Below are 25,084 nucleotides of genomic sequence, written 5' to 3' on the forward strand. Positions count from 1 at the left end.
TTGGTTGTGAGACTATGTACTTAATCTTAAATTGTTCCTGATTTCACAAAGACAAGTTATTACTATGAGTAGATCGCCTCAATAGAAGTTTCTTCTGGCTTCTCCTGAAATATGAAGGTTATGAAAGTTTAACTTGAGCCTGTGTAACTATGAAAGGGAACTTGTTAAATGTATCCCTGTTTATGTCATATCTACTTCTGTTGGTAAAGTGAAACTGAGGAGTCTTTTTTTGATAAAATATTTTAATTAGAAATAGACTGATTCTGTAAACAGGTAAGGGAATCATATAGCTAAAATATTAATCTAATAAACTCATGAGAGTAGAGTTACTAACACAGTATTGTAGATGAAGGATTAGTTACAGTTAGTGAACATAATTCACATCTAAATGACTCAGGTTCATGATTTTATATACATTGATTATATTGGGTTATAAATGAAAATCATAAAGGATATTGGATGCTGCTAAGACCAGGATATACCTTGGAATTTGCTTTCTTAGAAAATCCCCTGATTTTGTTTTGGCTTTTGATGATCTGAAAATTTGCTGGCCCTATGTCATGGCTGTCTTTCTATAAAAGTACTAGATCAAAGGCCAGAATAGCCATATTCCAGTTTTTTGTCCCCACTGAGAAAATCCTTCGGCATGAGTGTCCTTTGATTATTTTTTAGGACCATTCCAAACAACTACCATTTCTCTATAATGTAACATGTCTATCTCTTTAATAGCCTTTTAAAATCTCACTTGTATTGCATTTGTTACTGAAGCATTAAGGTGGCAAATTCTCCCACCATGACTCATTTTCGAGGGTCATCTGGAAAGGACTTATACTAAACTGGCCTAAGTGTTTGATTTTTTAACAGTATCTAATGTCAAGTTCTTTTAACATTACAGTGATTGCAAGTGAGTGCTGGCTTCCTCTACCTTGCTTTGTCTTTCTTCTTAATCTCAAGTTATTCAGAGTGGGCCAATGATTAGACTTGAGTTCTGAGGTAGATGTGTGAGTGATGGTTGCCTGGAAGGCTCTGCTGTGCACATGGTTCCTAGAAGTCATGTTTTTGGTTAAGTAATAGCCAGAGAATTCCTGCGGCTTCCTGCGGCGGCTTGCGGGATCTTAGTTCCCCAGCCAGGGATCGAACCCTTGCCTCCTGCAGTGGAAGTGCAGAATCTTAACCACTGGGCCGCCAGGGAGTTCCCAGGCCAGGAATTTTGAGTCAAAGCCTTAGCACTGGTTTTATCGATTACTTTTCCTTTGGAGTGTCATATGGAAATTTATTTCCCATTTCTGAGCAGATTTTGCTTTTAGCAGTGTTTTGTTGCTTCATGTCACCCTCTGCTCGTTCTCCTCATTTGGGTGGAGTAAAAGAATAAGAGTAATGGCTTTTCATTCATTATCATCATCAAAAATGAAAGGTAGAAGAAAGTAAGCAGACTGTAGTTTAATGAGTTTTTTATTGTTATGTAAGTCATAATGGATTTCTGCTCAGATATAAACTAAATAATTTTCATACTTAAATTGTAATTGCTAATTGAACATAGCATTCAAATGTGTTTGATACACTGTTCTCATCTAATGAATTACATAAAGCACATTAGTTTATCTCATTGCCTAACTCTACTTCCTCATAGAAGTGAATCCATTTATTCTTAAATGCTTGTTATACAGATTCATTTGTAAGCCCTTCTGTCTTTTCCTCATTCGTTGCACACATATACATGCACACACATTTCTACACTGTCCTGTTAAGATTTGTGAGAATGCCATCATGTTTGGTCCTCCTACCCCTTATGTCCCAATTACTGGCTCATAATTTCTGTTCTTGCATTTCTGTTTGCCCTGCTCAGCTAGACTTTTAGGTGAATGTTTTCCTGTTTTTCTGGCCTGTTTCTTTTCTGCCCTTAACTCACTGGCAACTTCTTTGCTGATTTCCTTTCTCCTCCCTCCCAACAGAAATTTCCATGCAGTATCGGCATGATGGAGCTTGTCCAACAACTAGTAAGTTGTATAACTGGGTTGGTAACCCAGACTTTTTGACTCCTACTCTAGTGCTTTTTCTAGTATATTATGCCACTTCTGAACCTTTAAATTTTAATTTTCTCAGATGCAGTTGGTTCTTAATTGAATAGATTTCTTTCTCCTACAAAGGTAGCTTAACTTGCTGCTTTGTCCTGTGTTCAGGATCCATATTAGAGTCAAATTGTGACCAAATTTTGTTGATTGCTGACCTTTTAATATGGTGCTTCCATTGTAGAATTGTGACTTCTGTTCCTCAATGAAGTAATATTTCCAATTTTTTTGTTTTTCACTAATCTTAATGTTAATATTTGTATATTGTCTTTAGATATCTTTTTTTACTTAGGCCTCTGCATATCTTGAGCCTATTATACTAAAGTCTAGGAATTGAGAATGTTTGATCAGGTTAGATGATAAAATGAGGTTTTTCGTTATAATAAATACTATTAAGTGTGACCAAAGGTGGATTTACCTGTATAGAATTGCATCTTATAGATACTGACTTTCAGCCAGAAAGACATTACATAGTTAGACTACTAAATGTCTTTTTAAAAGTAGCTTTATTTATTACTAAGGAGATTTGTCATCATTATGACAGTATATCTGACATGTTATTTAAATTTAGTAGGTACTATATTGGCAAGTGAAATGCAGTATCTAGAAATTTATACCATGTGAAGACTGAGCCAAGCTTGTAGTTTTAATGATTTAAGCAATGATCCAAGGTAGATTTACTGAGATTTTATTATACTGATGCAGCCTATGCCTATGTATTTCTTTTGTGTGTTTGAGAATGATCTTAACCTGAAGTCCTTTTTTCCTTACTTAAAAGCTTTCTCAGAGTTGCTGAATGCAATACACAATGGTAAGTTTTATTAGAATCTTCTCTGGTGGTTCATTTATTACAAAGGTTGCCTTTTGTAGAGATTCCCAATTGAAAGCTTGCATGTTCCATTGATGAAGTGAAACCTAGCTCTGAATCAATTGTTCAGCACCTTAGTGAAAACTTTTTGTGGATTACCTACAGGAGGATTATAGGTCAACTTAGTTCATCAGTTTGGCTTCTGTTGTCTCTTTGTAAGGCAAAATGGTGATAGTGTTGTTCTACCTTTATGAAAGTCATTTTTCTATTTTTGCAGATAGTTTTTTCTAGTTCTTATGAGCTCTGGCTTGCCAGTGCAGTTGGTGATTGGTACCTACATCAGGAATTTGCTGCTTCTTCCACAACTGGGAATGTGAATTTTATTTTTAGGATTAAAATAATAATAATAGTTTTATTATTCTATTTCTCTATTCCATTTAGTGAATAAACATAAGATAACCTTCTACATTATGTCTAATTTGAGGCCAGGTTTTTACAGGGACTTGCATCTTTTGCAGGATTGGGTTCTGAAATCAGAATATAAGGCAAATGCTATCATTTTTTTTAACTTTTAAGATATAATTATAATGGAGTTTATTTTTGCAAAAGTGGTAGGGAGTTTCTTCAGTTCCAAGAACCTTCCTTAATTATTTGCTGTTTAAAGAAAATTCTTGAATCTAGTATCATCTTTGTTGATTATCTTTTTTAGTCATTAGCTGACATACCTCTTATTTGTTCAAGACTGTTTAAATGATTCCAAGCAGTTTTCCCAACACATTTTCATTAACTTTCTGAAATTTTGCATATTTTGCTAATGTAATTTAATTTGCACGTCGTTTTGCATTGCATTTGGATTAAATTGTCAGGTGTTTACAAATCTATAGCCAGCAAGAGACTAATGGCACGATGAACAGGCATAGACACTGTGTTGATTTGAGGGCTAGTGTGGTTGGGATGGGAAACCCATAATGAGCATTTTATTAATGGGTACATTTTTAAAATAACTCTTGCTTCCCTGTGTAACCTGGAACTGCAGACTCTTAGAATAAATATTCCAGATAAAAAGGAACTCTTGAATATTGGGTATCTAGAGGAAAGGGATTAGAAGCATTCTTAAGAATAAACCAAATATGTTACCATTCTTTGATAGGAAAGTATAAAACATCATTTTCAGTTTGCATAGGTAAATTTAGACTTGCTCTTTAATTTTGGAATATTAGAATTTGGAGGCATGCTGAAAGTTTGAAAAGAGTATATTTGGGGTAAAAAAGGAAGTAGATACTGTTGGGAGCCACCTAAATCCTTTGTCGTTATTAACTGACATAGTACTGGGTTGTATTAATTTAACAGGCAAATTGTCATGTTCCTTTGCATTGGTGAATGAAGTTAATGTCATGAGATTAATATAATGAACACAGGTTTTCTTTAAAATCTTGGGTTATTTTGTAACTGGAAATTTGACCCCCATCACCCATTCCATCCCATCCATTGATGGACATTTAGGTTGTTTCCGTGTCTTGGCTATTGTAAATAGTGCTGTAGCGAACATGGGGGTACATAGATCTTTTTGAATTAGTGCTTTTGTCTTCTTCAAATAAATACCCAGAAGTGGATCCATATGGTAGGACATTTTTGTTTTTTAAAGGAACCTCCAAACAGTTTCCCAGTAGTGGCTGCACCAATTTACATTCTCACCAACAAGGGTTCCCTTTTCTCCACATTCTCACCAATACTTATTTCTTGTATTTTTGATAATAGCCATTCTAACAGATGTGAGGCGATATCTCGTGACTCTCATTTGCATTTCCCTGATGATTAGCGATGTTAAGCATCTTTTCATATGTCTGTTGGCCATCTGTGTGTCTTCTTTGAAAAAATGTCTCTTCAGATCCTCTGCTCAGTTTTTAATCGGATTTTGTTTCCCTCTTGAATTATAGGAGTTCTTTATATATTTTGGATATCAACCCCTTATCAGATACAATTGACCCTTCAACAGTTGAAACAACTAGGGGTTGGGGTGCTGACCCCTGAGCAGTTGAAAATCAAGTACTGCTATCTCTGCCTCAGAAACAAAGGAAATGACAAATGACTCACCCAAAGCAGGAAGCAGAAACAGTTTAGATAGAATCAAAACTTAAACCCTGGTTCATTTGATTCCACGTATTATGATTTAGAAGCACACACAAACTTTCCCCCACACTTAAAGATTTGTAAAATGAAAATACAGGTACTATGTTTTTTGTTTTTTTTTTTTTGCGGTATGCGGGCCTCTCACTGTTGTGGCCTCTCCCGTTGCGGAGCACAGGCTCTGGACACGCAGGCTCAGCGGCCATGGCTCACGGGCCCAGCCGCTCCGCGGCATGTGGGATCCTCTTGGACCGGGGCGTGAACCCGTATCCCCTGCATCGGCAGGCGGACTCTCAACCACTGCGCCACCAGGGAAGCCCCAGGTACTATGTTTATTGAAAAAAAACAAAACATTAAGTGTACTTGCACAGTTCAAACCCATATTCAGGGGTCAGCTGTGTATGATTTGCAGATATTTTCTCCCTTTCGGTAGGTTGCCTTTTCATTTTGTTGATGGTTTCCTTGGCTTTGTGGTAGCTTTTTGCCACTTGTTTATTTTTGATGTATTACCACTTGTTTATTTTTGTTTTTGGTATCAAGTCCAAAAAATCATCACCAAGAGCAATGTCAAGGAGCTGACTGCCTATGTTTTCTTATAGGAGTTTTATGGTTTCAGGTCTTACATTCAAGTCTTTAATCCATTTTGTCTCTTTTGCCACAAATTGACCGTATACGCTTGGGTGTATTTCTGGGCTCCCTGTTCTGTTCCGTTGATCTATATGTCTGCTTTTATGCCAGTACCATACTGTTCTGACTAGTGTAGCTTTGTAATATAGTTGAAATCAGGGAGCATGATGCCTCCAGGTTTGTTGTTTCTCACAATTGCTTTGTCTATTTGGGGCCTTTTGTGGTTCCATACAAATTTTGGGATTGTTTTTTCTATTTCTCGGAAAAGTGCCATTGGAATCTTCATATGGATTACACTGAATCTATGGCTTCCTTTGGGTAGTGTGGACATTTTAACAATATTAATTCTTCCATCCCATGACTACAGAATATCTTTCCATTGTTTGTGCCTTCAATTTCTTTCATTAATGTCATTTAGTTTTCAGTGTAGAGATCTTTCACCTCCTTGGTTAAATTAATTCCTATGTATTATTCTTTATGATGCAGTTGTTAGTGGGATTGTTTTATTAATTTCTCTTTCTGATAGTTTGTTATTAGTGTATAGAAATGCAACTGATTTTGTATATTGACTTTATATTCTGCAACTTTACTGAATTTGTTTATTTGTTTAACGTTTTCTTTTGTGGAGTCTGTAGGGTTTTCTATATATAGTATCATGTCATCTGCAAATAGTGACGGTTTTACGTCTTCGCTTCCAATTCGATGTCTTTTATTTTGTTTTCTTGCCTAATTGCTCTGGACTTATATTTTTAATTACAAAGACAAGTGTAGAATTGGCACCTAGTGAAGTAATATTTAGCCTGTGGAGGATTGAAGGAGAGTTGCTTGGACTTAGTTGGAAAAATCCATATGTTTGTGTTTTCTCCTTTTTCAAATGTATTCCATTTTTTTGGTTTTAATTGTGGTAAAATACACATAATATAAAATTTGTCATTTTAACCATTTTTAAGTGTACAGTTAAGTAGTGTTTAATATATTCACATTGTTGTACACCCAGTCTCCAGAATTTTTTAATTTTACAAAAACTGAAACTATAGTCATTAAACAACAGCTCCCCATTTCCCCTTCCCCCCAGCCCCTGACAACCAGCATTTTACTTTGTTTGCATGAATTCAACTACTCTAGATACCTCATGTGAGTTAGAATCATGTAGTATTTGTCTTTTTGTGACTGACTTACTTCACTTAGCATAATGTCCTCAAGGTGCATCCATGTTATAGGATGTGTCAGAATTTCCTTCCTTTTTAAGTCTGAATAATGCTAATACTGCATTGTATTATATACCACATCTTACCATTTATCTGTTAAGGGACACTTGGGTTGCATTCACCTTTTGGCTGTTGTAAATAAGCTGCTTTGAACATGGATGTTCAGATATCTTTTCGAATCTCCATTTTACCCAGAAGTGCAATTGCTGGATCATATGGTAGTTATATTTAAAAATTTTTTTAATTGAGGTATAGTTGATTTACAATATTATATTAGTTTCAGGTGTACAACATAGTGATTCAAAATGTTTATAGATTATACTCCATTTAAAGTTATTATACATTATTGGCTATTATACATCCCTGTGCTGTACAGTAGATCTTTGTCGCATATTTATTTTATACAGTTATATATATATACATATATATATATATATATATATATATTTTTTTTTTTTTTTTTTTGTGGTACGCGGGCCTCTCACTGTTGTGGCCTCTCCCGTTGCGGAGCACAGGCTACGGATGCGCAGGCTCAGCGGCCGTGGCTCACAGGCCCAGCTGCTCCGTGGCACGTGGGATCTTTTCCGGACCAGGGCACGAACCCGTGTCCCCTGCATCGGCAGGCGGACTCTCAACCACTGTGCCACCAGGGAAGCCCAATATACACTTATATTTTTAATTTTCAAAATCTGTTTCCAAAGTGACTGCACCATTTTAAAAATTCCCACCAACAGTGTACAAGGATTCCAATTTTTCAATATCCTTGCCAGGTGACTGCACCATTTTAAAAATTCCCACCAACAGTGTACAAGGATTCCAATTTTTCAATATCCTTGCCAACACTTAATTGTTTTTGCTTTTTTTTTTTTTTTGATAGTAACCATCCTAATGGGTGTGAGGTGTCAAATGTTAGCTTAAAATTTTTTTTCTTCTTCATTATATTGAGTATCAAGCAATAAAAACTGTGAGACTTGTCTCTGGGGGGAGGAAAGAAAAAGAAGAATTTACATTCCATTTTATTCTTCTGTATTTGTTTTTTGTGGTTGCTCTAACAACTTATCACAAACTTAAAGCAGAACAAATTTATTACAGTTCTGTAGAAGTCTGACATGGACCTCACTGGGTTAAAATTAAGGTGTTGGCAGGCTTTGAACCTTTTCAAAATTTCTAGAGGAGGATCTCTTTCCTTATATTTTCCAGTTTTGGGAGGCTGCCTGCTCTCCTTGCCTTGTGGCCCCCATCCTCCATCTTCAGAGCCATCAATTATGGGGAAGTCCCTCTAATGCTTCAGTCCGTCTGGTTCTCAGATACACTTTATGAGAACTCTTATGATTAGGTTGGGCCCACCCAGACAATTCAGGATAAGCTCTGCATCTCTGGGTCCTTAACTTAGATAAATTTGTGTAGTCCCTTTTGCTATTTAAGGTAACGTATTCACGGGTTCTGGACATTAAGGCATGGACACCTTGGGGACAGGTGGGGGGGCATTATTCTGTATACCATGTCTGCTCACAATTATTCTAACTGCCATACTTTAAGAAAATGTTACTAAAATCATTTCCAGGGTTAGGATTTATTAGTACATGTATTTTTTGAATAGTTTTGGTTTTAGCACCTTTTTTGTTAGCTTTTTTCCGATAAATTACTAGTGACCAGTTCTGGTTGCCAATTCCCGGAGACAGGTTTTTATCTTACTTGATTTCATTTCAGAGAAATTGTTGGCCATTCTCTTTTTTTTTTTTTGTGGTACGCGGGCCTCTCACTGTTGTGGCCTCTCCCTTTGCGGAGCACAGGCTCTGGATGCGCAGGCTCAGCGGCCATGGCTCCCGGGCCCAGCCGCTCCACGGCATGTGGGATCTTCCCAGACCGGGGCACGAACCCGCGTTCCCTGCATCGGCAGGTGGACTCTCAACCACTGCGCCACCAGGGAAGCCCGGCCATTCTCTTTTGAAGCTTTCTGTATTCCATTATAGCATTCTCCTCTATCTTTTTTATAAATTATAAAATACTTCAAATTTATAGAAAAGTACAGAGATTATGAATTTATTAGAAATATAACACCTGTTAATATTTTGCCATATTTTCATACATCCTTTTTCAGCTTTTATTCTGAAATATTTGATACATTGAAAGCAATATGTATAAGTTATGTGGCCACACTAATAAAATGAGCACTCAGAATCTACCACCAATTTAAGAAATAGAATGTTACCAGCACTGTTGAATATAGTGCATGCTTTTCACCATTGCATTCCCCAAGGTTAATGACTATCCTGAATTTTGTTTATCATTCCTTTGATTTAATTAATTGTTTTGCATGTACGTATAAAATTACACCCCTTATTTCTTTTTCTTTTTTCATACTTCTCTCATCCTTTTTCAGAGTAAATGGTTCTTGTTCTACTTCTCCAGTATCTTATCTTTTCCCCCCAAAATTTTTAATGAAGTAAAATTTATGTAATATAAAAGTTACAGTTTTAACCATTTAAAAGTATATAATTCAAAGGTTTTTGGTACACAGTTGGCCCTTGAATAACTCAGGGGTTAGGGGCCCTGACGCTCCTCACATGTAGAAAAATTTGGATAAAATTTATAGTTGGCTCTTTGTATACAGCTTTCATCCCTATTGTCAGTTTTGCATCCATGGATTCAACCAACCGAGGATCATGTAGTAATGCAGTACTTACTGTTGAAAAAAATTCACATGTAAGTGGACCCATGCAGTTCAAATCCATATTGGTAAATGGTCAACTGTATTCATAATGTGGTGCAACTGTAACCACTATCTAATGCCAGAACATTTTTTAAAAATTTTATTTTATTCATTTATTTAATTTTTGGCTGCATTGGGTCATCACTGTTGCACGGGGGTTTTCTCTAGTTGCTGAGAGCGGGGCTACTCTTTGTTGCAGTGTGTGGGCTTGTTGTGGAGCACGGGCTCTAGGCGCATGGGCTTCAGTAGTTGTGGCACACGGGCTTCAGTAATTGTGGCTCGCGGGCTCTAGAGCGCAGGCTCAGTAGTTGTGGCACACGGACTTAGTTGCTCCGCGGTATGTGGGATCTTCCCAGAGCAGGGCTCGAACCCGTGTCCCCTGCATTGGCCGGCGGATTCTTAACCAGTGCGCCACCAGGGAAGCCTAATGCTAGAACATTTTTATCAATCCAGAAATAAATCACATACATCCCAATATATTCCCCTCCCCCTCTATACCCTGGCAATCAGTAATATACTTTCTGTCTCTGTGGATTTGCCTTTTGTTGAGTTGACACTATATGTAGAGGGAGTTCGTGTCTGGTTCCTTTTACTTGGCATAATGTTTTCCATATTTAAGCATAAGTTTTGTCTATGTTGTAGCACATATCAGCACTTCATTCTTTTTTCTATGGCTTGATGATACAAATTATATGAATATACGTCACATTTGGTTTATCCAGTCATCAGTTGATGGACATTTGGGTTGTTTCCACTTCTTGACTGGTATGAAACCGCTGTGAACTTTCACACAGGTTTTTGTGTGAACATATTTTTTAAATTTGTCTTGTGTATATACTTAGGATAGAATTGCTGGGTCATTATGGTAACTCCTGTTTAACTTTTTGAGGAACTGCCAAACTATTTCCCACAGCAGCTGTACTACTTTACATTTCCATTAGTAGTATATGAGGGTTCTAACTTCACCACATCCTCACCAAGACTTGTTATTTTCTATTTTTTTTCCCTAGCCATCCAAGTGAGTGTGAAATGGTATCTTATTGTGGTTTCAATTTGCATTTACCTTATGACTAATGAATTAGCATCTTTTCATGTTCTTTTTGGCCATTTGTATATTTTCTTTTGAGAAAAATCTATTTATATCTTCTTGTATCAATTTTTTTAGTTTGGATGTTTCTAAGAATTTGCCCATTTCATCTAGATTTTTAAATTTGTTGGCATACAGTTATTCATAGTATTCTCTTCATAATCCTTTAAAAATTTTTTTGGTAATATGGGTAGTAATATCCCCTTTTATTCCTGATTATAGTATATTTGAGTCCTTTTTCCTTTTTCCTTTGTCATTTAAGCTGAAGTTTAGCAGTTTTGTTCTTTTCTTTTAATTGGAGTATAATTGCTTTATATGCCATTTTGTTCTTTTAAACCAACTTGTGATTTCATTCTTTTTTTAAAAATAGTTTTCCTGTTCTTTATTGTATTTCTGCTATTTATTTTTTTTCTTACTTCTGCTTGCTCTGAGTTTTATTTGCTCTTCTTTTTCTGATTCCTTAAGATAGGAGGTTAGATTATTTATTTCAGATCTTTTTTTTGAAAGTAGGTCTTTATAGCAATGTCTTCCTGAGAGTATTGACAGTATCTTTTACGATTTCTTTGTGTACCTCTTGTTTTATTCCCAGTATCCTCTCCTCTACTTATTCACTTCTCATTCTATGCCTATTCTGTTGGAAGATATCTTATTCATACCTACAGATTGAGCAGTCATCTATATTCGTTAGATTGCCAAATCTCTGCCTCCAGTGTAGAATTTTATCTTGATTTTCAGACTCATTCCCAACAACGTAATAAACCTCAGTTCTTCTTACATTCCCACTCTAAGCCTGCTTCTTCTCTGGTGTTCCTTATCTGTATATGATAGATTAAAAGAATTAGAAGTTCTAAACCAGAGTTATGCTAGGGACTTAAAGAAATGAGAGGGAAGAGTTTAGTTTGTCACCATTTGTTTTTTTAAAGGTTTTTCCTGTTATTCATCACTTTAACTTGTCTTTTCCTTTATGTTTCCACTGCTCCTGCTTTGGCAATTCTGCGTAATTTGTTATATGAACTCTTTCAGCAACCTCTTAACCTTTATTCTGTTATCCAGCTCATTCTCTAGGTGTTACCAGAATCTATTAGGGTCTATGTAAAGATGCAGATCAGGGACTTCCCTGGTGGTCCAGTGGGTAAGACTTCAGGCTCCCAATGCAGGGGGCCCAGGTTCCATCCCTGGTAAGGGAACTAGATCCCACGTGCATGCCGCAACTAAGAGGTCTGCATGCCACAACTAAAGATACCACATGCCGCAACTAAGACCTGGTGCAGCCAAAATAAATTAATGTATGAATAAATAAATATTAAAATTTTTTTTTAACAAATAAAGATGCAGATCAGACCATGTCACTGTCTTACTTAAATCCTTTAAGGATTTTCTGGTATTAATGGGATAAATTTATATTGTTTAGCAAGGCATAAGGAGTTTTTCTGGCACTGACCTGCCTCTCCAGTCTCATTTCTTCTCTCCCACTTCTTGCTGCATCAGTATAATCTACTCATAGTTTCCCGATAGACTGTTCTCTGCAAAATCTGTGAGATAGACTTTGGTTGTGTCTGCTGCTGGTATGGCCTTCCTCCTTTCCTTACTAATGAAAGTAGAATTTAAAACTAAGCATAGATTTATCTCCTACAGAGTTTTTTCCAAAGTCTTTTGATAGAATTATTAACTAAAAAACAAAAACAAAGAAAACACTTCTGGGTTCTTGTACATAGTGATCTAATATTTTCTTCATTCTATTTCTACTGCTCCTCCGGACAGTTGTTTTTGTTTCTGTGATCTATATCTTAGTCATATTTGTCGCACATTTGTGAAACTTAAAAAAAAAAAGACAAACCCATAAACCCTTCCGTTAGAAAGTTGAAATTCTGAAAAGTTGAAGACTGGATTACTTTCATTATTTACTCTCTAGTATCTGATACATCTCAAAATGTTTTATTATATAGAACTTTATAAAATTAAAATTTAGTATTTCACTGAGACTTGTTTTGGAAACTATAAGAACCAAGGAAATATTGTATGTTTAATAGTCATAGATGTTGAATTTTAAGCATCTATCTTGACTTGGTGTTTCTCATAGAGGATCTTAGGACTTAATGGTGGCGGGTTTTTTGAATGTGTGTAAAATATTCCATAAACTTTTTTTTAATGCATATAAATTTTTCCCTTTATTGTGTGTATTTTTATTTTTTTTATTGGAGTATAGTTGCTTTACAATGTTGTGTTAGTTTCTGTTGTATAGCAACATGAATCAGCTGTACGTTGAAATTCGTGTTTCTCAATAAGGAAATAAGAATATCATCAATACAAAGCAAAATACTTTCAGGAAAACACTTCACCAGTATATTTGTAAAAAATAGGCCCAGTGGGTTGAATTTTATGTCATCAGAGAAATTTAGGAAACTTAAGAGTTGAAGAAATAAAATTATTGTACTAACAGAGGAAAAAGAAAACTGAACAGATAGGAGAAAGATATAATGTAAAAATCTTTTAGTAAATGTTTGAAACTTTTAAGGCAATTTGGAAAGGCAAAATAGTCATTTGACTATTTTAGAAAACAATGTATGGGGGCTGTAAACTTTGAATAGATGTCCATGAAGTGAAGTGCCTTGTATTTCATAACATTTTGCTTTATGGTGGTACCTTGGAACTAGCCAGCTTGAGTAAGAGAATTTAGATTTCACAATATTATTAAACTCTAAGTTTAATTTCTGTTTCATTTGGTAGGTGTATTTAAAATTCTTATAATAATGATGAAACAAGTACTATGTATATAGGGATTACAGTTTAGTTTCATAGTCCAGTTAAAAACTAGCACATCATCAGCCTGGTTTTCATCATCCTATTTCAGGTATGATTTTGCTCTAGTGCTTTCTAGGTGGTTTAATAATTTATTTATTTGTTCATAGTTTTTCTTCCTCACTGGAGTATAAAGCTGTTTAGCATAGGAATTGAGTTTTTTCTTTATTTCATTGGTATTTAGTTCATCATCTAATAGACTCTCCATTAATGTTAAATGAATAAATTTTCATCAGTTACTACACAGCCCTTGAATAGGTTTTATATATTCTTTGTAATGTGTTTATTTTCTTCAGGAATTAAACTTTGCCTTAGGCAGTCTTGTTTCTGTCAGAGTAGGAACTTGGTTCTTTGCTGCAGTAATGGAGTTGCTTCATTTGTTTGTCTTGGCAGTTCTCACTTTTAATATAACTTTGAAATAGAAGATAAAAGTAGCTAGAGAGCTTGGATCTGTTTTCACCACAGTAACATTGCTAATTGATTTCTGTGCCCGTTTCCTACGCTGCTGAATGCCCTTTAATTATGGCGCCCGGAATTTGTCACAGCCACGCTCATCAAACACATCTCACTTGATGGAGGCGGCAAAGTAATGCCAACCAGTTATTCATAGATTTCTCCTATAGGATTGAGAGTAATAGGGATGCTAATTGATTTTGGGGGTGAACATTCTCCCTCAAATATGGGATCCTATCCAGGTTTTTTCAGAATAGTTTGTAGGAAACTAGATTTTTATTCTTCATATGTGTCCCCTTTTCGTTTCAGGGAAGCATTGAGATGTAGGGATTTAAGAACAAAGATGAGTAGTTATCAGACAGAACAGTTCTGTAGTACATCTGTGAATCATTTGAGAGTCACTGTGTGGGGGCTTCCCTGGCGGTGCAGTGGTTAGGACTCCAAGCTTCCAGTGCTGGGGACGTGGGTTCCATCCCTAGTTGGGGAACTAAGATCTCACATGCTGCTCGGTGCTGCCAAAAAAAAAAAAGGATTCACTATGTGTAATGAGGCATTACTGATGGCAGAAGCTGTCTCTGTGAACAGTGTGGAGATTGAGAACAGTGGATCTAGATTATTCTAGATCTAATTTCTTTTTAATCACAATAGACTTGTTTTTCCTTCTTACCCAATTAGTTGGTGTGTTATTTTTATACAATAAATTGTTAACATCCCAGGATACAGCAAATGCTGCTGTTTGTTTCAATGTTTGTTCCTGTGTAGGAAGGAATTTGACTGATTACTGTATAGCCTTGCTAAGTAGTATAAGACATATACTATAGATAAGACAGTAAGACTTTATTTCAAAGCATCCAAGCTACTTTGTCTCTTGGATCTCTTTAAGTTCCTGAAAGGTAGCCTTCAGAGACTCTTAAGTGATAAACAGAGAAGGATATTAACATTTGGATGGTGAATCAGCCACTAGGGAGATAAAGTCATTTTCAGTATGCATGTACTTATAAAGTGAAATGAATTTATAAGCATCTCATTGAAACTCCAAGAGAAGAAGACCCTGAAAAGTTCTTATTGAGTGAAGGAATTAGTGTAAATGGAAATGAATTTATAAGAATTACTTTTTTTTAAAAGAACATTGCATTTATTAATTTGAAAAGTCGACCCAAATACTCACTGTCCATTTTTAAATGCCAAGGCTATTACATTTCCACTAAGATATATAAATTTGTTTGAAAAAATCACCTTTCAAATGTCAAAAATGTCTAATCAAATACTTTTTTTCAGGGTAGATTCCTTGGCTGTTGAAATGAGAAGCTATTAGCACACATGATTTGTGTTTAGTATATTATAGGTGTGTCCTTGATCATTTATATCCCCTCAGTACTCCGGCAGCTCCCCTTAAACTCTAGTTTCTGATCATGTCTGTCCATTTATCCTCTCATCCAAAACAAACCCAAATAAAATCTCAGTAGGCCAAATCCCTCTCCATACATGCAGCAGACACTATCCCCAACCCTTCTTCTACCCTGCTGGAAATGGTAAGAAGTTGCTCTTTTTTTTTTTAACATCTTTATTGGAGTATAATTGTTTTACAATGGTGTGTTAGTTTCAGCTTAATAACAAAGTGAATCAGTTATACATATACATACGTTCCCATATCTCTTCCCTCTTGCGTCTCCCTCCCTCCCACCCTCCCTATCCCACCTCTCTAGGTGGTCACAAAGCACCGAGCTTTAAATTAATTAAATGGTACTGCCATTGATAATATCTTTATTTAGGGTGCTACCTTTTTATTTTAGTGAAAAATAAATTTATAATGATTGAAAATTCCCCTTCCCCCCTTTTTGACTTTAACCCTACTGAGTTTTCCTCCTCATAATGTCTTAAGTTCCTCAACTTGTCTATCATGGTAGTTTTTAGGAACTGGTTATTAAAAATTCAAAATTAAAGTGTGTCCTTTCTTTAGACAGAGATGACAATTCTACACTAACAAAGCAGGAACTTAAATTCATAGGTATATAGCAAACTCAAGCATGATTCTAAAGGTAATAGTGTTAAATTAATCCTAATGTACCTTGGAAGACTTCACATATAAAGCAGTATTAGAGATCTGTAGTCACAGAAATGATAGCTGAAAGGAATTCTCCATAATTTTGGATGGTTGGTGGGATGAAGAATTTTATGATGTTCTTATTGTTGTACTTGTTTGGATTTGTTATATTAAGACATGGTACGGTGGGTTTTAGGATTCCTTAAACTATTTACCTGTCAGGGTCTAGACACCTTAAGTCTTTGATTTTTTTTTTCCTTTCTTTCTTTTTTTTTTTTTTTTGCTGTGCGCGGGCCTCTCACTGCTGTGGCCTCTCCCGCTGTGGAGCAGAGGCCCCGGACGCGCAGGCTCAGCAGCCATGGCCCACGAGCCCAGCCGCTCTGCGGCATGCGGGATCCTCCTGGACCGGGGCACGAACCCGCGTCCCCTGCATCGGCAGGCGGACTCTCAAACACTGCGCCACCAGGGAAGCCCCAAGTCTTTGATTTTTTAAGAACACTTTCTACAACTGTGACCCTTCTCTCTCACTGAGTGAAAGAAGAATCTGAACCATATTCTATGATTTATAATAATTATCTAATTCTGTAATGTGTCTCTAATACTTCTGGAATAGTTTGAGAGTGAGCGTGTGTATTCTGAATCCACTACTCTTAACCAATTAATGTACGCATCTACTCCACCCCTTTCTCTCTCCTTAAACCCTTAGTTTCACATATTAATAAAAGGAATCTTGCAGGCTGTATCTGCAATACGATGCATTCCTTCTAAAGAGTGTCGAAACTATTTTTCATTTGACAAGTACGTATTAAGTTCTTTCTATATCTAAGATCCTGGTTAGTTGCTTTGGCAGAAATAAGTATATACTGTAAATGGATCCTGCCTTTAGGAAAGATAAAATCTAAAAGGAAAAGAAATGTGTATATAAATAATTTCAAGATACGTAGTTTTAACTTCTTTAATGATCTACAGTATAATAAGAGTTCAGGGTGAGAGGAAATTACTTTCAACTGAGGGAAGGAGATGTCCAGAGAATGTAACATTTTACCTGATGCTTAAAGAGCATGTAGAATTTAGCTATATGGAGAATAGGGATCGGGGCCAGACTCCTAATCTCAGGAATACAAACCAGCACAAACAGTGGCACATAAATGAGAATACACAGGGGCTTCCCTGGTGGCACAGTGGTTGAGAGTCCGCCTGCCGATGCAGGGGACACGGGTTCGTGCCCCGGTCCGGGAAGATCCCACATGCCGCGGAGCGGCTGGGCCCGTGAGCCATGGCCGCTGAGCCTGCGCATCCGGAGCCTGTGCTCCGCAACGGGAGAGGCCACGGCAGTGAGAGGTCCGCGTACCGCAAAAAAAAAAAAGAATAAGCAGGCTGTGTAAAGTGATGGTGATACTGCTACTTGATATGAATTAAGAAAAATAACACCCTTAGATACTAGGCCAAAGGGTTGAGAGTAGTTAGTGTTTGAGCTGGGAAAAAAAGATAAAACCTGTTGTTTAGGAAGGTTCATCTGGCTGTAGCATATAAAAAGATTAAAAGGAGCTAATGCTGGAACAGAGAAACCAATTAGATTTTTAATATAACGTAGCCAAATGTATTGAGTGCCTGAATGAGAATAATGAAGTCAGACTGATGGGACATATATTACCCAGGAAGAAACTGGTAGTAATTGTCAATGAACTGAATGGCAGGAGCTTGGGAAGGATGGGTATTCATTTACTAACAAGGTATTTAGGTAGAGACGTTTAGCATGCAAATGGATAGATGAGATTAGAGTTTGCGCATGAAGGAGTATTGATAGTAGTCCTCCACATAGGGGTAAATAACTAAAACTCCAAGATTGGTCAAGGCTGAGAAATATTGATAGAGAAGAAGAAGAAAGGTTGGATCAGGTTTATTTTAAGATAGGAAAGTCAGGGTGGAAAGGAAGACTCTAGAAAGATCAAGGATCAAGACATAAGAGAAGAATATTTGATGGACCAAAGAATGTGGACAGATGGGAAGAGATCAAGTGAACAAGTAGAAAACAAGTAGAAACATTCAATGTAAAAAACCCCACAGTATTCATAATTTTGGATTAATGCATGTTTAAATTAGTAGAAATTTTAAAAGTAGCCTTTTCCCTCCAAAAGAAATGATTGTTACTTTCAGGTATGTGTAGTAACTTGAATGTGTTTACTACAAAAGTGGTATCCTTTTAGTGTACTTCAGAATAATGTTTTAATGATTATATGAGTAACAAATAATGATACCTATATATGTAAAGATTATGGTTCTGAGCTACAGTATTTTCTTTTGTAATACTGTCTCCTGAGAAGTTACCTCCTCTCCTTTTGTCAAAAATGTGTCTGTCTGTCTCTCATTGTATTCTCTGCCTTCGCCTAACTGAATCAGTCACCAAGTGGTACCCTTCTAAATATTTTTTCTAATTAATTAATTTGAAGCTTCCTAGATATGACTTTTATATGTGATTTCTTTATTATTTTCAGACTCCATCTTCTTCTTCATGGCCATGGGTTGGTTCAGATCCTTACTTAACCTCTTTCACAGATTATTGTGATATACTAGACTCCTTTTGGTTTTGTCAGTATACCTAGAGTTGGTCAGGTGGGCTGACCCAAGACACTATCTCAGAAATGAAGGTAGGAAAGAATGTTATTTAATCATTAATGATAAAAACATAAACTGTCAAGAATGCCAAATGTTGCTTGTCTTATTCTTCCTTAAAATAATCTTGGGAAACACATCATAATTGGGAAGTTACTTGCTTAGTGAATCTGCTACCAGAATAAGGAGTTAGTTTATGTTTAAAGACTGTCACCATCTTGATAACATTCTTTTTTCTCTCTTTATAATGCAGTTCATTGCTTTGCGGCTTCCTTTTACATTAATGTCAGGTCATGTGTTTTCTGAAAATCTGTCCCAATCACCTTGATTAAACCTGGAGTTATAGACCATGTCTTATGGTGAGCTGTTTCTATAGATGGCCGATATTACTTGTTTCACATTCATAGGGTCATTTTATTTCAGGATATCTAGATTTATGTATATACCTATTTCTGACAGAATAGTATATTTATGTAATAACAACTCAGTATTTGGAATTATGTTTCTCAGATTTCTCTCCAGGATGCTTGTAATATTAGGTGCAACTAATATTTTTATTCAAAAGTGTATTAGGAAACTTATATTGAAAGTTGTTCTGCGTGTGTCAAGATTTAGGAGACTAAAAATCTGATCTACCCAGATCAGTCCTTAAAGCAACTTTGGAGAGGAAACAAATCAGTGTAATAAACATATAAAGACGTAAGGGAAAATAATTTGAAACAAAGAAAATATTATAAACGGAAAGAAGTAGAAATTTTAGGTATGGAAGACTATTTTAATGGTTGAAGTAAAGAATGCAATATATGGGATAAATACAGCCAAGGAAGAAAATAATTAATGGAAAGTTCAGATTAAGGAAATCCCTAGAAAGGCAGAGAGGATCTATATATAAAAAATGAAAACAATATCATATGGAGGATAGAAGTAGAATCCAGGTAACAGGAGCCCCAGAAAGGTGGAGAGAGAAGGATGGAGAAGAGGAAAATAACCTGAAGAAATAATGGAGGTAAACTTCCTTAAAAAAAAAAAAAAAATGAGGTCTTAGATTGAAACAGCCCATGAAGTGTCAAAGAAAAGAGTGAAGGAGGGCTTCCCTGGTGGCACAATGGTTAAGAAACCGCCTGCCAATGCAGGGGACACAGGTTCGAGCCCTTGTCCGGGAAGATCCCACATGCCACGGAGCACCTAAGCCCAGTGTGCCACAACTACTGAGCCTGCGCTCTAGAGCCCGCGAGCCACAACTACTGAGTCCGTGTGCCACAACTACTGAGTCTGCGCGCCTAGAGCCTGTGCTCCGCAACAAGAGAAGCCACCTCAATGAGAAGCCTGAACACCGCAACTAGAGAAAGCCTGTGCACAGCAACGAAGACCCAATGCAGTCATAAACAAACAAACAATCTTCATCTGGACACATTATTGGGAAATTTAGACATATCAAAGAAATACATGGGGGCTTCCCTGGTGGCGCAGTGGTTGAGAGTCTGCCTGCCGATGCAGGGGACACAAGTTCGTGCCCCGGTCCGGGAAGATCCCACGTGCCGTGGAGCGGCTGAGCCCATGAGCCATGGCCGCTGAGCCTGCGCTTCTGGAGCCGTGCTCCGCAACGGGAGAGGCCACGGCAGTGAGAGGCCCGCGTACCGCAAAAAAAAAAAAAAAAAAAGAAATACATGGACAATTGTGAAGTGCTTCTTGGGGAGATTTAAAAGGTCTAAATAGAAGTGATTACTATTCTAAGGAAATGGTACAACATATGAAAAAGCTAGACTTACAGATAGATTTATCATGACAAAAAAAGTGGAAGGACTGGGAATGTGAAAATTATACTCCTATTTCTTGTAGTATCTCCTGGATTTGATTATCAAGTTTTATTTAGGAAGTTTACCTAAGTAACTTGAAAATATATCCAGGATATATTTTCCCAGACACCAAACCCAGGACAACAAATTGTATATTATTATGCATAAATAATAATTACATGGTAAAGGACTGTTGATTCCTTATAATATGATGCTTGTTTTCTTGGTGCTCAGATTCTAGTTGGAAGAGTCAGAAATGTAAATGAGTAATTACAGAATAAAATGTTAGACAAAATTATCATAGTGGATATGTTAAAGATTTATGTTATAGATTTGAGAGTAGTTTTTTCCTTGTCTTCATTTCCTAAAATTGAATATGGTCATTATATTCATTCATTCCATGCCGGGTCGTAGTTGCTGCATGTGGGGTCTTCATTGCAGCATGCGGACTTGTTAGTTGCGGCGTGTGGACTTTAGTTGCTGCACGCGAACTCTTTACTTGCAGCATGCATGCGGGATCTAGTTCCCCGACCAGAGATCGAATCCGGGCCCCCTGCATTTGGAGCACAGAGTCTTACCGATTGGACCACCAGGGAAGTCCTTATGTTTTCAATTAAATCACAAAACATTTTAATGAAGAATGGCAAATTGTTTTAATAGCTGCCACACCTAATAAGATTATGTTCTTCATTTTAATTGACAATTTTTCTTTTCCTATTAAACCTTCCTTTTAACTTCCTTAAGCTAAAGAAACAGAACAAAAAAATCACTGTGTAATGAACTTCATGTTTCTCATCTAGGATTATGATTGATACTAATTTATGTGTGTCTTATCTCTTCTTAGTGAAGTACTCTCTTCATTAAACTGACCATATATATATATATATATATATATATATATATTTTTTTTTTTTTTTTTTAATGGATGACCACAAGAAAAGCAACAATGACAGCAATTACCAAACACGAAACACACTCATACTATGTCATAATATTGACATTCATTCCAGTAATCCTCCTCTGTAACAGCTCCTTTACTTTGCAGTGAGAATTGATTTGTATACTTTTTGCCTCTGAATCCTTGTGGGATTTTTTTTTTATTCAAACAGAAAGTCAAAAAAATTATAATCATCCTCATCAGTTCACTCAGTCCCATGTAATTAATTTTTTTTCATCTTGATCTTTTGTTAGCACTTTTATGAGTTCATCAGTTTTCCATTAGAGTTCTGAAAATGCTTATTCATTCAGTTCAGCAGTATAGTCAGTTACCAGAAACCTGTACTTGTCAGTCTTTTCCGTGAATTCCTTGAAGATGAAACCCTTTTATAGGAACATATTTGCAAAAGCATCAGAGTACACCCATAACTGTCTGTAAATGACAAAAGACTTAAAGATGACCATGGTTAAAGATTTGATGAAAGTTCATAATAATGCAGTTGACAAGGAAATTTAGTTATTTCTGAGATATACATTTTAAAGTAATAGCTAGAATTATGACTTACAACATTATACCAGAACGTATAAGATTTTTAGAAATTTCATGTAATGTCTGAAACATTTATATTAACATATTTCCATACAAATACTTGAAAGAAAGTTTAATATTAGTTGTTTTTTTCTGTTTGTTTTTATATACTGCAGGTTCCTATTAGTTATCAGTTTTATACACATCAGTGTATACATGTCAATCCTAGTCGCCCTATTCATCACACCACCATCCCCACCCACCGTGGCTTTCCCCCCTTGGTGTCCATACATTTGTTCTCTACATCTGTGTCTCAATTTCTGCCCCACAAACCGGTTCATCTGTACCATTTTTCTAGGTTCCGTATATATGCATTAATATACGATAGTTGTTTTTCTAACTTAATTTCACTCTGTATGACAGTCTCTAGATCCATCCACATCTCAACAAATGACTCAATTTCGTTTCTTTTTATGGCTGAGTAATATTCCATTGTATATATGTACCACTTCTTCTTTATCCATTCCTCTGTCAATGGGCATTTAGGTTGCTTCCATGACCTGGCTATTGTAAACAGTGCTGCAGTGAACATTGGGGTGCATGTATGTGTCTTTGAATTATGGTTTTCTCTGGGTATATGCCCAGTAGTGGGATTGCTGGATCATATGGTAATTCTATTTTTAGTTTTTTAAAGGAACCTCCATACTGTGCTCCATAGTGGCTGTATCAGTTTACATTCCCACCAACAGTGCAAGAGGGTTCCCTTTTCTCCACACCCTCTCCAGCATTTGTTGTTGGTAGATTTGCTGATGATGCCCATTCTAAGTGGTGTGAGGTGATACCTCATAGTTTTGATTTGCATTTCTCTAATAATTAGTGATGTTGAGCAGCTTTTCATGTGCTTCTTGGCCATCTGTATGTCTTCTTTGGAGAAATGTCTATTGAGGTCTTCTGCCTATTTTTTTTTTTCTGCCTATTTTTTGATTGGGTTGTTTGTTTCTTTAATATTGAGCTGCATGAGCTGTTTATATATTCTGGAGATTAATCCTTTGTCTGTTGATTCATTTGCAACTATTTTTTCCCATTCTGAGGGTTGTCTTTTCGTCTTGTCTGTGGTTTCCTTTGCTGTGCAAAAGCTTTTAAGTTTCATTAGATCCTATTTGTTTATTTTTGTTTTTATTTCCATTACTGTAGGAGGTGGATCAAAAAAGATCTTGCTGTGATTTATGTCAGAGTGTTCTTCCTATGTTTTCCTCTAAGAGTTTTATAGTGTCCAGTCTTACATTTAGGTCTCTAATCCATTTTGAGTTTATTTTTGTGTATGGTGTTAGGGAGTGTTCTAATTTCATTCTTTTACATGTAGCTGTCTAGTTTTCCCAGCACCACTTATTGAAGAGACAGTCTTTTCTCCACTGTATGTCTTTGCCTCCTTTGTCATAGATTAGTTGACCCTATGTGTATGGGTTTATCTCTGGGCTTTCTATCTTGTTCCATTGATCTATGTTTCTGTTTTTGTGCCAGTACCATATTGTCTTGATTACTGTAGCTTTGTAGTATAGTCTGAAGCCAGGGAGTCTGATTCCTCCAGCTCTGTTTTTTTCCCTCAAGACTGCTTTGGCTATTCGGGGACTTTTGTGTCTCCATACAAATTTTGAGATGATTTGTTCTAGTTCCGTAAAAAATGGCATTGGTAATTTGACAGGGATTGCATTGAATCTGTAGATTGCTTTGGGTAGTGTAGTCATTTTCACAATATTGATCTTCCTATCCAAGAACATGGTATATCTCTCCATCTGTTGGTATCATTTTTAATTTCTTTCATCAGTGTCTTATAGTTTTCTGCATACAGGTCTTTTGTCTCCCTAGGTAGGTTTATTCCTAGGTATTTTATTCTTTTTGTTGCAATGGTAAATGGGAGTGTTTCCATAAATTCTCTTCCAGATTTTTCATCATTAGTATATAGGAATGCAAGTGATTTCTGTGCATTAATGTTGTATCCTACAACTTTACCAAATACATTGATTAGCTCTAGTAGTTTTCTGGTGGCATTTTTAGGATTCTCTATGTATACTATCATGGCAGCTGCAAACAGTGACAGTTTTATTTCTTCTTTTCCAATTTGTATTCCTTTTATTTCTTTTTCTTCTCTGATTGCTGCGGCTAGGACTTCCAAAACAATGTTGAATGATAGTGGTGAGAGTGGACATCCTTGTCTCATTCCTGATCTTAGAGGAAATGCTTTCAGTTTTTCACCATTGAGAATGATGTTTGCTGTTTGTCATATATGGCCTTTATTATGTTGAGGTAGGTTCCCTCTATGCCCACTTTCTGGAGAGTTTTTTTTTTTTGCAGTACACGGGCCTCTCACTGTTGTGGCCTCTCCCGTTGTGGAGCACAAGCTCCGGACGTGCAGGCTCAGCGGCCATGGCTCATGGGCCTAGCTGCTCCGCGGCATGTGGGATCTTCCCGGACCGGGGCACGAACCCGTGTCCCCTGCATCGGCAGGCAGACTCTCAACCACTGCACCACCAGGGAAGCCCTCTGGAGAGTTTTTATCATAAATGGGTGTTGCATTTTGTCAGAAGCTTTTTCTGCATCTATTGAGATGGTCATATGGTTTTTCTTCTTCAATTAGTTATCATGGTGTATCACGATTGATTTGCATATATTGAAGAATCTTTGCATCCCTGGGATAAATCCCACTTGATCATGGTGTATGATCCTTTTAATGTGTCGTTGGATTCTGTTTGCTAGTATTTTGTTGAGGATTTTTGCATCTATATTCATCAGTGATATTGGCCTGTAATTTTTTTTTGTAGTATGTGTGTCTGGTTTTGGTATCAGGGTGATGGTGGCCTCATAGAATGAGTTTGAGAGTGTTCCTTCCTCTGCAATTTTTTGGAAGAGTTTGAGAAGGATGGGTGTTAGCTCTTCTCTGAATGTTTGACAGAATTCACCTGTGAAGCCATCTGGTCCTGGACTTTTGTTTGTTGGAAGACTTGTAATCACAGTTTCAATTTCATTACTTGTGATAGGTCTGTTCATATTTTCTGTTTCTTCCTGGTTCAGTCTTAGAAGGTTACACCTTTCTAAGAATTTGTCCATTTCTTCCAGGTTGTCCATTTTATTGGCATAGAGTTGCTTGTAGTAGTCTCTTAGGATGCTTTGTATTTCTGCGGTGTCTATTGTAACTTCTCCTTTGTCATTTCTAATTTTTTTGATTTGAGTCCTCTCTCTCTTTTTCTTGATGAGTCTGGCTAATGGTTTATGAATTT

At 36.6% G+C, this 25,084-nt stretch overlaps 1 protein-coding gene across 10 annotated transcripts in view; it reads left to right on the plus strand.

The window, feature by feature from the left end:
* MLLT10 (MLLT10 histone lysine methyltransferase DOT1L cofactor) overlaps window positions 1-25,084 on the plus strand; it is a 246,891-nt gene that overhangs the window by 169,268 nt on the left and 52,539 nt on the right. For 8 of the 10 annotated variants that reach the window (XM_060006191.1, XM_060006190.1, XM_060006188.1 and 5 more), the window contains 2 exons: window positions 1,953-1,997; window positions 2,848-2,880. The exons of 1 other annotated variant lie outside the window; for it this stretch is intronic. In XM_060006191.1, coding sequence (XP_059862174.1) covers window positions 1,953-1,997; window positions 2,848-2,880 — 78 coding nt within the window. The remainder of the gene's footprint in view (window positions 1-1,952; window positions 1,998-2,847; window positions 2,881-25,084) is intronic. One more of the 10 variants, XM_060006194.1, reaches the window with a different exon arrangement.

This window comes from Delphinus delphis, chromosome 2, assembly GCF_949987515.2.
Source record: "Delphinus delphis chromosome 2, mDelDel1.2, whole genome shotgun sequence".
NCBI lineage: Eukaryota > Metazoa > Chordata > Mammalia > Artiodactyla > Delphinidae > Delphinus > Delphinus delphis.